We start from the raw sequence: 13386 nt of genomic DNA on the forward strand, positions 1-13386 counted from the left end.
CTTTTTCTTTTTTTTTTTTTTTTAAACATTATTTATAGTTCAAGGGTTTGGTTTTTTAAAATTCTTTAAATTAAGGTAGCCTGGAACCTGGATCCACTGTTTGAAACTTTTTATGTGACTCATTTAACTCAAGCCAATACAATGAAGCTATAGTTAGTGCACTTGGATTTAAAAGATATTTAGAATTCGGTCAGTCTGAATGATGCCAAAATTTCACATGATTTTATATATTCCACTTACCTACTATCTGTCCTCTAACCGTATCATTGTCATTTGGCCCAAGTTTGCACAGATCCAACCTCTGATCTATTTCAAATCAACAAAAAAAGCAATTAAAAAATAAGCTGGTATCAGAGCTTCTAACATCTAGAGAGTGATGGTAAACTTCCATAATCCAATGGCAAACAGGCCTATCATTTAAAGAATAATGTTTTAAAGATGAAGCAAATGTTTCAAATTTCTAACTGCATATATAATTAGTAAAAATGTCTTAACAAAGTTTTGATAAATACAGATTTCAAAAACTGTAAGGCACTGGTGTATACATTGCCAAGAGGCAATTACTTTTTCTCCAAAGGTTTCAGACCACTTTGTCTGACTCTTAGCTTGTCACTTAATAGTTGTTGTTCTTAGGCAATTTATCCAAGTCTTGATTTTCTCACATATAACTATAGTACCCACCTCATATTTTTTAAGGATCAAATTAGGTAATTCTGTAAAACTTTTAGCACAGTTCCTGGCATAGAAGTGTTCAATAAATGTTAGTTATTATTTTTTATCTAACCATTTCAAATGAGCTCCACTTGCACAAAGTAAGTATTAATAAGAAGCTGAGTATAAACTGTAAGATAAGGATTTGAGTCAGTTCAGCTACTACCTCATTTAGGGGCAACTCATTTACTCTCTCATGCCTTATCTATAGAATAGGCATCACAATGACCTGGTCAGTCATAGTAGGGAACAGTGTCACCCACAACACGTTGCTTTTGATTATATCACTTAAAGTTGAATTCTTGTACAGCTATATGCCATCTATTTAAAGAAGTTATGAATTGATAAGAGGAAAAGATCATACATGAGTCTTTGTATTTTCCACTCCAAACTGGTAGAACACTGTATCAGGGTGCTCAATAAATGTGTGATAAATGAAATATTATGGCACATCAAAGGGGTCAAGTAAATTAATGCAATGAAACACAGGCAGCAGAAAGAAAAATCTGTGTCCCAAAACTACAGCGCCTGGCTATCCAGCCAAAAACAGACATTTTTCCCTTTGCGAAATAAATGGACACTGATAAATTCACTACATAGTGGACTTCTGCAAAGCAATTTCTCTGCTCTTGTTCAGTCTCTCCAGTGAGTCCTTCTCCCTTTGCCAGCAGGCCCTCGCCCTTGCTTCTTAGGGGACAGGATCCATGCCTTTCTCACCTTTTATCACCAGGGTTTTGTCTAGTACTTGGCACATTAAAGGTTCAATAAATGTTGGCTAAATGGAAGCAGAGATAAAGCCATACATATGACCTGTAAGTCTTCAGTTTGCCTGCTGGGTTGAGTCATAAAACAGTTCGTTTTTATGTGCTAGACCTTTACCAATCCCAAAGTCCTTCCTGGTGGGTCACCCTGTCAACTCAGAGAGAAGAGAAATTCTCAGGTGCCTTTAAGTTCCCCCAACTCAGGACTTCTGGCACAATTTTCTCCCTTTTTAACAGATCAATATTTATGTATCTGGACTATGATATCATATACATTAAAAGGGGTCATCTCAATATATCTAATATTCAAAGCTAAATTTGCTCTATCTTTTATTAATTTCTTCAGCTACATTCTAGGTGAATTTTTGTTTGGCAGAGACATCTGGGCTAAAATCCCATGATAATAACTAGCAATATTTTTTATATTATATAAAAAAGAATCCCATAGAAACAATAAAAATTTTTGTTGAAAAAGACATTTTCATCTATGTCCCAATGGAAATAATCCCCCAAAAGATGCTTGTCGCCTGGTGACATGAATTACGCACATGCTAATTAAACCTGTCAATCCAATATGGAAATCATTTCTAATGTCTTGATCTTGGCCTGATCTTCTAAACACCCAGGTTAGTGAAAAACTAAGCTATAATTAAGTAGTTAATACAGCTGTCTTACACTCAATGTTTCACCTTTCCAGAACTTTAAATTTTTTTATCATCATATATCACTCTTATTCAATAATATTTCCCCTTAAACATTCCAATCACCTAAATAAAACTCACTTTATCTCATAAATCCACCCAAACCAGAGAATAGTACTAAGAAAAAAAGGCATATATACTTTTGACACCTTTCTTTTCACTCTTGGATATCAAACCTTTCCTAACACTAATAAATTCACTAGATACTAAACAGCAGCTCTGATGCAGTTCAAGTTTCACATATTTTAAATGTTTCATTCTTTTTATAAAGTCCATAAAATAAATTTAACCAAGAATTTCTACCAATGTTTCAAACATACATAGGAAGTTAAGTTTCTGGATCACAAAAACCATGTGTGGGGATATGAGTGTGTGTGTGTGTGTGTGTTACACAAATATATATACTTTTTTTTAAATTTTAAAAAGCACTAGTATCTACTCACAACCAGTGTCTTTGAGGCGGTTGATGGCATTGGAAAGAAGTCGTACACAACCAAGAAATCCAGCACCTTGTTTTTTATGGATCTTCTTATGATTCCACACACTGATCGTAACCGAATCAGACTTTCCAATATACCTAAAACACAACATGACTGAATGGGTAACTTGGCAACTACAAGTAGTTAGTGTGAAATTTTTCTTTTGTTTTTATAGTCTAAAGCTACAAATGCTTCAGAGTGTGGCTATATAATGCAAACTATGTTTTGAGTTCAATCGATCCCACAGGATTGAATTTAAATTTTTTTTTAAATCGTAAAAGTAAAATCCAAATAGAAATGTTATTATCTCCTTCATCATATCTACCACTCTCAGGCTGGGTAATAATTTTTGTTAGTAAAAAACTATTTTAGTAGCTAGTGTCAAATAACACTAAAGGAGTTTTTGACATTTCTTTCCAAGAACAAAAATGTTACAGGAACTTTTATCAGTCACATTTTAAAAACACTGCAATGGCATGCCCTATCATCTCAGAGTAAGTACTCAGTTAGTTTTCAAAGGGCATCGTCAAGGCTGACAGACCAAAAATCTGACATACCTGTTATGTTTTTAAATGCTGTAGAACAAAAGCTGATTGTAACGCTTTTCCCCTGCTTCTTTCCTATATGCAGGCCTTGAGCGAGCAGGACTCTTGCAGATTTCACTTCACTGCCTGCAGACAAGCAGAGCAGGGAAAAGCGTTACTACACTTGTCTGTGCATATACCTGCAAGTATGTAAAAGCTCTACCACAGCCAATTGGTTCACATGGTGCCATCCCATGCAAAAATATAATCAAATAACGTAAGTGTATCAGTAGAACCCCCCTATTTCATTGCCTCTACGTGGTCAAATTTTTGGTCCAGCAACCTTGACCTTAAAGTGTAATTCAGTAAAGCAGTAACATCAGAAAAATTCACCTATTATATAAAAAAGCCAAACCACTTAAGTGAGAACTAAAACTTTTAAATGAGAAACAGGGAAGCCACACTTGGATCCAGCTGTGCTTAAAGCATGACTTCCCCCCCCCCCACCCCGGACTTTCAATTATACAAACCAATGCATTCCCTTTTTAAAAATTAAGCCAATTTGAGTTTCATTTCTGTTGCTTCAAATGACAAACTCTGGACTAAACTATCCAGGATGCATGCACCAATTTTTAACTATACCTAACAGACCTAACTTGGCAAGTATCTGCTGCATGAGATGTCAAAATTCTAGAACCAGAATCAATTATTAAACAGCTAAACCACCCCAAACCAACATTAAAAGAAAAAAATCACATTAAATCACTTTCCGAACTGGTAAGCTTGATGTACAAGTATGATAAAACTGATCAATCCCTCATGCCTTAACCCACCGCTGGCGTAAACAGCCTGTCAGGAGACTGGCTGTTAACACCCAAAGACAGGAGGAGATGCTGTCAGTTTGTGTCCTTGAACAACCTAAGACAGTGAATCACTACCCCCCATCCCCAGCTAAGTGAAACTTTTATAAAAAATACACTGCTACTGCATGAAGTCACTGAAAATCTGGAGTTGCCTATTATATCAGTTAGTCTGCTCTAACCAATACAGAAGGCAAATCATAAAGGGCCTTGTCAGCCAGAGTATGAACTCTGGCCTTTACTCCAAGTAAGGCTGGAAACCAGAAGATGGGAAGCAGAGGAGTAACAAGATTTGAAATATGTTTTAACAAGATCATCCTAGCTGCTGTATTGAGAAAGACTGTAGAAGCAAGGCTAGAAAAGCAAGGAGTCTAAGGCAGAGTTCAGCAAACCAGCTTTTGAGACAGACCCAGCAAAGCACAGAATATAGTGTGATTTCATTTTCTTCAAGGACATTTTTTTTTAAGTTTTAAGGCCATATTATAAATATTTAGAAAGTCTACACATCTCTTCATTCACATTACTACTTTTCTAACAAAGTCCTCATTTCTATGTGCTGGATCCAACAACTCCACATACAAATGATGACTCAACAGGGATTCCAGCCCATACCACTGGAAAGCCCCCACCCCATAAATTCCATGGACCTGGCCACCAGGGAATCTCACTCAAACTACCTATTATTAGCACATTATTATAATATCAAGCTCTGGTCTGTAACTTGCACAGAACCCCTGAAACAGACAAATTTAGGTAGGTATACTCTCTCCCCCAGGTCCAGCATGAAACAGTTACTAAAGAGAAGACCTCCAACCAAATACCAAAGATTTGTCATTGTCAATCTCAGGGGCAATATAGAGGCTACTTCTGGGCAACAGAGCAATGGAAACCTGAGTAATGTCAAAGGGGCCACAGTGACCACAGGCTGAATGCAAACAAGCTCATACAGTGACCCACCACCTCAAAATATCCATAGGCCTTAGCTGACCAATGGGCTACTTACGACCAGCACAGGTACCAGAAAAGGAAAATTTCATATGTTCCTATACCTCCTCACTCCCCACTTAACAAAAGCCACCCCCCACCCAGCCTCCTTGTGGCCAGTGTCTCCTTTGCTGTCCTGCTCACTGCTCCCTTGCAGTGTAGTCAGTAAACTTCTATCTCTTTTGTTCTGCCTTGGGTAAATCCTCTCACCACTGGCTCCACCGGCCTCCAGCCAACCAGGCTCCTGCATACTCCAGTGCTAGAACTAGTCTCCTGGACATCATTGCCTCCCTCCAAACCATTCTTCACATTACAGTCCAAGTGCTCACTCCTGGATATAAACCTGATGATAGCATCTCCCCCACTTAAAATCCTTTCACTGCTCTCCACTGATTTTAGGAGAGGATTCAAATTACTAATAGGCTTTCAAGGACTCTCATGAGCTGGCTCCTGCTTGCCTCTCTTTGCTTATCCTATACCATACTCCCCTTACGTGAACTCGCTAATGCTGCCCCTCCAAACTGCTTTCAAAGCCATGATCTTTTTCACCTCTGGTCTTCACATAGACCACTTTTGCTTAGAGCCAGCCCACTTTTCCTTTTTCAAGTAAACTCCCACTTAAGGTCTAAGCCTAAATGTCACTTTTTCTAGTAAGCTGTCCTTAACTCTTAAATTCATATAAAGAAGTTCTGCATATTTCCAGAGCACCCTATACTTTCGCATTTTCTTACCACACTATTTATAATTTCCTATTTACTTGTGTTGATACACCACTTGGCTGTAAACTTGGAGGACTAGGCCTTGTTCACACTGTACTTGGGTCTCTGGCTGAATTTAAATATGAAGCTTAAAGACATGGCTTAAACAATCTAAGAACTCAAAAGTTTAGTCAGTTACACAGATAGTAGCTTATTGGAGCTGTGATTTTAAATTCACTGTAGGCCAAATAAAAAAAAAAAAAATGTGTGACCTAATACAATAATACAATACATTTACTGAAAGCATCTAACATTTGAGAATTACCTGTCAGGTCCTAGTCTAAGCACTTTACAGGTATTATCTGTCTCACTTTTCCTATCAGTCTTGTAAAGTAGGCATTGTTGCTGTTGTCAATGGAAACCAACGCACAAGAGGTTAAACATTACCACATAAGCAAGCGGTGGAGGCCAGAGCAGGTACTCTCACTTCTCTCTATAGCCTACTTTTTTGGTTCCTACTTATCGGCATACTAACTTGGGAGTTACTGAGCTATAGCACTGAGGGGCATACACAAAAGCTATAGCACTGAGGGGCATACACAAAAGCCTATCTCAGTGTTTTAGTAGTAGAGATAGGACATTTGTTCACATGTGGTTTAGAAAATAAAACTGAAGTAACTGACCAGAATCCTGGCTGAGATGGGTAGTCTAGGGTAGTTCTAGAACTATTTGTCTAGAAGTAAGTAGCAGAGATGTCAGGCATACAGGTTTGATAGGAGATCTAAAATTCATTTTTGTAGGTAAGTCAAGTGGAACACTTTGAAAAAGAATCTCAAACTGATAAGGGTGAAGTCTAAAGCTTAAATAGCTTAAAAGACCAAACACTTGAAAGTCAGGATGTCAAGGCAGTTAACATGTTTATAACATGATATATGCTGACAAAATGATAGTGGTGTACAAAGCATGTGATAATGGAATTAACAACCTAAAGAAAAGAAAGGAACTAAAGAAAACTCAACCGAAATCTGGTTTCAGGAAGGAACAAATAAGAAACAAGATTACTACTGCCATCAAATCCTCCCCGCCAAGCAGAGAGCCCGATGCGGGGCTCGATCCCAGGACCCCAGATCATGACCTGAGCCAAAGGCAGAGGCTCAACCCACTGAGCCACCCAGCCACCCCTAAAATATTCACTAACTTCTAAGCCCAGGATCCACTGACAGTGATGGTGGGGCTAAAAAAGGAGGACTAGTGAAGTACAGAAAGGCCTGGAAAGCCCTCCTGAATCCCCTCCCCTTTGCAGTTCATCCTCAACCCTGGCAGGAGACGTAAGGTTTAAGGACACTAGGCACAGCTGACGAAGGAGATGAAAGTCCTTAATAAAAGCAGGGATATTAAGAAGAGGTTAATACAGGCAAAAGAGACACCCCCTAGCATCCTTACAGTCTTCAGCTCCAGAAACACTAGCATCCAAGAATATATGGCCTCCAAGCAGGAAATGGGAGAACTGTCACAGTCATACCTGATTACCCTAATGAGTGGACCAGCTCTACCCATGGGCACAGATTTTCCAATCAACATTTAAATGCCTCCCCTTAAATATAAAACCGAAGAAACCCAAGTCAAACTAACAGAAAATAAGGAACTCTGACAAAAGAGAGGCAATACAAGCAACAGAAGGAAACTAACTTCTCTTATTAGAGAAGATACTGCATCCAAGAAATAAGAGGAAATTATGAAAAAAAAAAAAGTCAAAAACCAAAGTGATCTTGGAAGCTAAAAATGTGAAAGCAGAAATGACAATAAAAGGAATGTTTGAAAATTAAATTGGGGAAACAGTCCAGACAGTTCTTCAGAGTTTTTAATTTTTTTACTAAAACAAAAATAGTTTATTAAAACAGAGAAGGTGCTCAGTTGGTTAAGCATCTGACTGGCTCAGGTGATGAGCTTAGAGTCCTGGAATAAGAGGGTGTCAGGCTCCCTGCTCAGCAGGGAGTCTGCCTATTACACACTCTCTCACTTTCTCTCTCAGCCCCTCCCCCACTTGTAAACTCCTTTCTCTCTCAAATAAATAAAATATTTAAAAAAAGAAAATATGAGAGGAAAAAAGGGCAACTAAATGATGATCAGTTCAGAAGGGATAACATCCAAAATAACAGGAGTTCCAGAAAAGGAAAAAGAGAGAAAGAGAAAATGGAGAGGAAATTATCCATAAATAAATAAAGACAGGGGCGCCTGGCTGACTTAGTTAGTGGAACGTGCAATTCTTGATCTCAGGGTTATAAGTTCAAGCCCCATGTTGAGTGTAGCATCTTGTTGCGGGGGGGGGGGGGGCACGCCCAGATGGCTTAGTCAGTTAAGGGTCTGCCTTCTGCTCAGGTTGTGATCCCAGAGTCCTGGGATCAGAGAGACCCACATCAGGCTCTCTGCTCATTACAGAGCCAAAAAACACCCTCTTCCTCTGCCTCTACCTGTTGCTCCCCCTGCTTGTGCTCTCCCTTTCTGTCAAGTAAATAAATAAGATCTTAAAAACATAAAAATTTTAATTTTTTTATAAATAAAAAATAAGATCTTTTAATCACTCTTACTAAATAAATAAATAATTTTCTATTAACTAAAGAGTTAAGTATTCAGAAGAGACCACAGGCAGTAATTTCTCTGACATCAGCCATAATAACATCTTCCTAGATATGTCACAAGAGGCTAGGGAAACAAAAGCAAAAACAAACTACTGGGAGTACATCAAAATAAAAAGCTTCTGCACAGAAAAGGACAAAAAGAACTAATGGACAATCTACTGAATGGGAGAAAATATTTGCAAGTGACATATCCAGTAAAGGGTTAGTATCCAATATACATAAATAACTTAAACAACTCAACACCAAAAAAACAGCAAACAATCCAATTAAAAAACACATATAATAAAAAAATAAAATAAAATAAAAAACACATATAAGATATGAAAAGACATCTCTCCAAAGAAGACATACAGATGGCCAAGAGACACATGAAAAGATGCTCACATTCATCATCAGGAAAATACAAATCAAAACCATAAGACATCACCTCACACACCTGTCAGAAAGGCTAAAATCATAAACTCGAAAAACAAGTGTTGTTGAGGATGTGGAGAAAAAGGAACCCTCATGCACCGTTGCGGGGGATGTAAACTGGTATAGCCACTATGGAAGACATATGGAAGTTCCTCAAAAAAAAATTAAAAATAGTGGGGTGCCTGGTTGGCTCAGTTAGTTAAGCATATGACTCTTGATTTCAGCTCAGGTCATGATCTCAGGGTCCTGAGATCGAGCCCCATGTTGGGCTCTAAGCTCAGTGCAGAGTCTGTTTGTCTTTCTCCAGCCCCCCTGCTAGCTCTCACATACTTGCTCTACTCTCTAAAAATAAATAAAATATATATATTTTTTAAGATTTATTTATTTGACAGAGAGACAGAGAGATCACAAGTAGTCAGAGAGGCAGGCAGAGAAGGGGGGGAAGCAGGCTCCCTGCCAAGCAGAGAGCCCCATGCGGGGCTTGATCTCAGGACCTTGAGAGTATGACCTGAGCTGAAGGCAGAGGCTTAACCCACTGAGCCACCCAGTCGCCCCAAAATAAATAAAATATTAAAAAAAAATTTAAAAACATAAGGGCACCTGGATGGCTCAGTCAGTTAAGTGTCTGACTCCTGATTTCTGTTTGGATTTTGACCTTGGTTGGAGTCATCATAAACCAATGACCCCCAAGTTCAGCTCTACCCTCAGTGTGGAGTCTGCTTGAGATTTTCTCCCTCTGCCCCATCCCCAGTTCACTTGCTCTCTCTCAAAAAAAATAAAATAAAACAAAACTAGAACTACCCTACGATCTAGTAATCACACTACTGGATATTTACCCAAAGAATACGAAAATACTAATTCGAAAGGATATGTACCCCTATGTTTACTGCAGCATTATTTACAATAGCCAAATTATGGAAAAAGCCCTCATGTCTATTCAGACAAGAATGGATAAAGGATGGAATATTATTCAATTATAATAAAGAATGAAATCTTGCCATCTGAAACAACATGGATGGATCTAGAGAGCATAGTGCTACAAAATAAGCCAGCCAGAGACAGACAAATACCACATGATTTCATTCATATGTGGAATTTAAGAAATAAAACAAATGAGCAAAGGGGAAAAAATTAACCAAAAAAACAGACTCTTAACTATAGAGAACATAGATGGCTACGGGAGGGAGACAGGTCAAAAGTTAAAGGAGATTAAGAGTACACTTAGCTTTTTTGGGGGTGGAGGGTACTCAGTGAGGGAGTGGGATGTAGGGGGAGCAGAGTGAGAGGGAGAAAGAATCTTAAGCAGACTCCATGCCCAGCACAGAGCCCAATGCTCAATCTCACAACACTAAGATCATAACCTGAGCTGAAACCAAGAGTCAGATGCTTGACTCACTGAGCCACCCAAGTGCTCCAAGAGTTCACTTATCTTGATGAACACTGACTAATATATGGAACTGCTGAATCACTATATTGAACACCTGAACTAATATAACACCGTATGTTAACTATACTGAAATATAAGATTTTACTTATTTATTTGACAGAGATCACAAGTAGGCAGAGAGAGAGAGAGAGAAGGGAAGCAGGCTCCCTGCTGAGCAGAGAGCCCGATGTGGGGCTCCATCCCAGGACCCTGGGGTCATGACTGGAGCCGAAGGCAGAGGTTTTAACCCACTGAGCCACCCAGGTGCCCCTGAAATTAAAATTTTTAAAAAGAATTTCATTATCCAGATTAAAAGTTTCTAATAAGTATCTAGCACTATGTAACAATAATATATACTAAGACCATCACCAAAAAATGTAGTATCAGGCATAAGGAGAATACCCTGGAATCTTCCAGTGGAAAACAATAATCAAAAAAGACCAAAATCAGGATGCCATTAGTAATGGCTCTAAAACTGCACTGTGCAAAAGGGCAGCCACCAGCCACATGAAGGTACTAAGTACTAGAGGCTCATCCAAGCTGAGGCACTCTGTAAGTGCAAAACAGATTCCTGTAAGATCTCAAAGACTTAATTTTAAAATGCTTTTTTAAAAAATTCTATTTATAAAAAAATTTATATTGATTATATGTTGAAATGAGAATATTTTAAATATACTGAACAAAATAAAATATATTTATTAAAACATTCTTTTTACTGAATTTTTAAAATGTGGCTTCTAGCAAATTTAAAATTGCAGCTGAGCTCCCATTTGTGGCTCCCATTGTATTTCTATTCAGCAGTGCTGATCTAGACCTGCAAGACAATGGAGCACTGTATTCACAATTTGGAAAGAAAGTGATGTCTTACCTAGAAGTTTATACGTAGACAAACAATCAAGTGAGAAGACAAAGTATATTTTCAGATAAAATATCAAAGAAATTTTCCCTATCTTTGTACTCTTTCTCAATGAAAGACAGACTACATCAAAACAGGGAATAAACAAAAAAATGGGAAGTCACTGAACCTAGAGGAGACAAAGGAAATCCCCAATGTAATGATAAAGGCAAGTTCCCAGACAACTGCGCAGCAGATCTCAGACCAGTTTAGACTACCAGACCAGACTGGAGGAAGAGGACAGAGGTTACAGGAGGGATATCTCCAAGAAGAGAACAAAGCCAGTGGAATTGCTTGTGTGGCTGAATATATGGAGAAATGTTTAGTCCTGTGGGAGACTGGAAATTAACCAACAAGACAGAGAGAACACAACAAATGGCAAAGTAAGACAGTTCTAACTCCAGAAAAACAAAAGTTATCAAGAAAGGAAATGTAACCATTGCACACCACAAGACTCAATTATGAATATTTACATGATCATAGTAATGTAAATACAGAACAATGATTTAACCAAAAAGGTTCACGTAACTATACTGGGGACTGGGAGAAAGAAGTGCTACTTGGGCGTTTTGAGTATTGTGGGAATAGGGATGAGAGAGATCAGTTGTAAAAGCTTAATTTTTTTATATGGTAGGAAATGTAAAAATAATACCTAAAATTAAAAGTATATATATACTAAATCTCTCTTGGCATCTCTCCTCCCACACCCACCCCACATAAAGATGTATAAAATAAGCATGAACAGAAGAAAATACCAGAATAACCAGTCAAAGTTACTCAAAGTAGTTACCTTGAGAATGGGAATTGGGGATAAGAATGGGACAGCAGACTGCATCTTCCCATTAAAAGCCTTACAGTATTATGTGCCTTTTTAGGAAGTTACATAAATATAAATAAAAGCAGCCTACGAAAGCAAAAAGAATGCCTACGAGTGCATCCCAATTATAACTTCTTGTTTATTACTCATAATTGGCCAAAAGTAAATTAATACCTTTACTTAACTGAAAAAAGATGGGGTGGGGCTCTAAGTCGCACATGCATTTTGTTCTCTATAGGCTCATTAGCGGCATTTAGTCTTTCAAAACCAACCAGCTATCAATAAGACAAAGAACCTTTCCATTAGGTTTTGTGTCTCTCTGTGAAGACCAAATTATACCACAGATCAAACTCTGATCATTTTCAGAGATTCTTTTCAAAGACTATATCAAATACTATTGATTCTAAGTTTCGTTGCAAATGAATCATTTAAACCTACAGGTCATAATGCTGATTCCACTTTGGATCAAGGGTATTCTTCACAGTATCTGTAGAATGGCATTGCCCAGATCCATCAACCACCACCTTAGCAAATGGATCAGGAAGTCCTGTGAAAAAAGGGGAAAATTTTTTTTTTAATTAAAGAATATTCTGGCATGGAAAATAGAAGATTAATTGTATAAAGCTCACTACTTACTACAAAAGATTATTCCATTCTTTATAAAAAGTTGAACATTTAGTTATAAATGAAAGTGGTCCATTTTAAAATGAAGATGAAAGTTAATTCTATATTAAAATTAAGATTAAAGTTAATTCTATATTAAATACCAAAAGCTACATTTTTTTTTCTTGCTCCTATCTCAAAACATTCTCAGCTTAAACTACCAAAGCCTACAGGTTACCTCAAAATGTGGACTTTTTATAGAATTTTACCAGCCCCTTGACCCCAGGAAGCTTAAAACATTCCTGGCTCTCTGAGAGCCTTCCCAAGGTCTCTCTTAGTACATTTATTTTATTTTTTTTTAAAGATTTTATTTATTTATTTATAGACAGAGATCACAAGTAGGCAGAGAGGCAGGCAGAGATTGAGAGAGGAGGAAGCAGGCTCCCTGCTAAGCATAGAGCCAGATGTGGGGCTCAATCCAGGATCCTGGGATCATGACCTGAGCCAAAGGCAGAGGCTTCAACCCACTGAGCCACCCAGAGGCCCCTCTTAGCAGCATTTAAAGAAAGAGCTTACTAAAGATCTTTACATAAGAACATGGGCTACAGAGAAATCAAATTAGCCAGAAAGTTTTGATAGCTACCATGAGTGATGAGAAACTGAGTTAAAAAATCTGATACTCCACCTTAAAAGATCTTACTATCTGATAACTGGGGAGATAAGAATATGCCAAGGTTACAGGGAGGATGGGGGGGGGGGTGGTGTTAGTGTACGGGTTGGCGAACCTGGGTGGCTCAGTGGGTCAGGCCTCCAACTCTTGGTTTCAGCTCAGGTCATGATCTCATGGGTTGTGAGACTGAGCCCTGCATCGGGG

The 13386-nt window shown here is 38.1% G+C and overlaps 1 protein-coding gene across 1 annotated transcript in view; it reads right to left on the reverse strand.

Annotated features, from left to right (window-relative positions):
* SMURF2 (SMAD specific E3 ubiquitin protein ligase 2) overlaps positions 1-13386 on the reverse strand; it is a 118689-nt gene that overhangs the window by 35028 nt on the left and 70275 nt on the right. Inside the window, exons 3-5 of the mRNA XM_045080912.1 lie at positions 12348-12456; positions 2617-2750; positions 241-306 (exon numbers count right to left, since the gene is read on the reverse strand). Of these exons, the coding sequence (XP_044936847.1) occupies positions 241-306; positions 2617-2750; positions 12348-12456 (309 nt within the window). The remainder of the gene's footprint in view (positions 1-240; positions 307-2616; positions 2751-12347; positions 12457-13386) is intronic.

The sequence above is a fragment of the Mustela putorius genome, unplaced genomic scaffold (assembly GCF_011764305.1).
Source record: "Mustela putorius furo isolate JIRA1106 unplaced genomic scaffold, ASM1176430v1.1 tig00000487_pilon_pilon_pilon, whole genome shotgun sequence".
Lineage (NCBI taxonomy): Eukaryota > Metazoa > Chordata > Mammalia > Carnivora > Mustelidae > Mustela > Mustela putorius.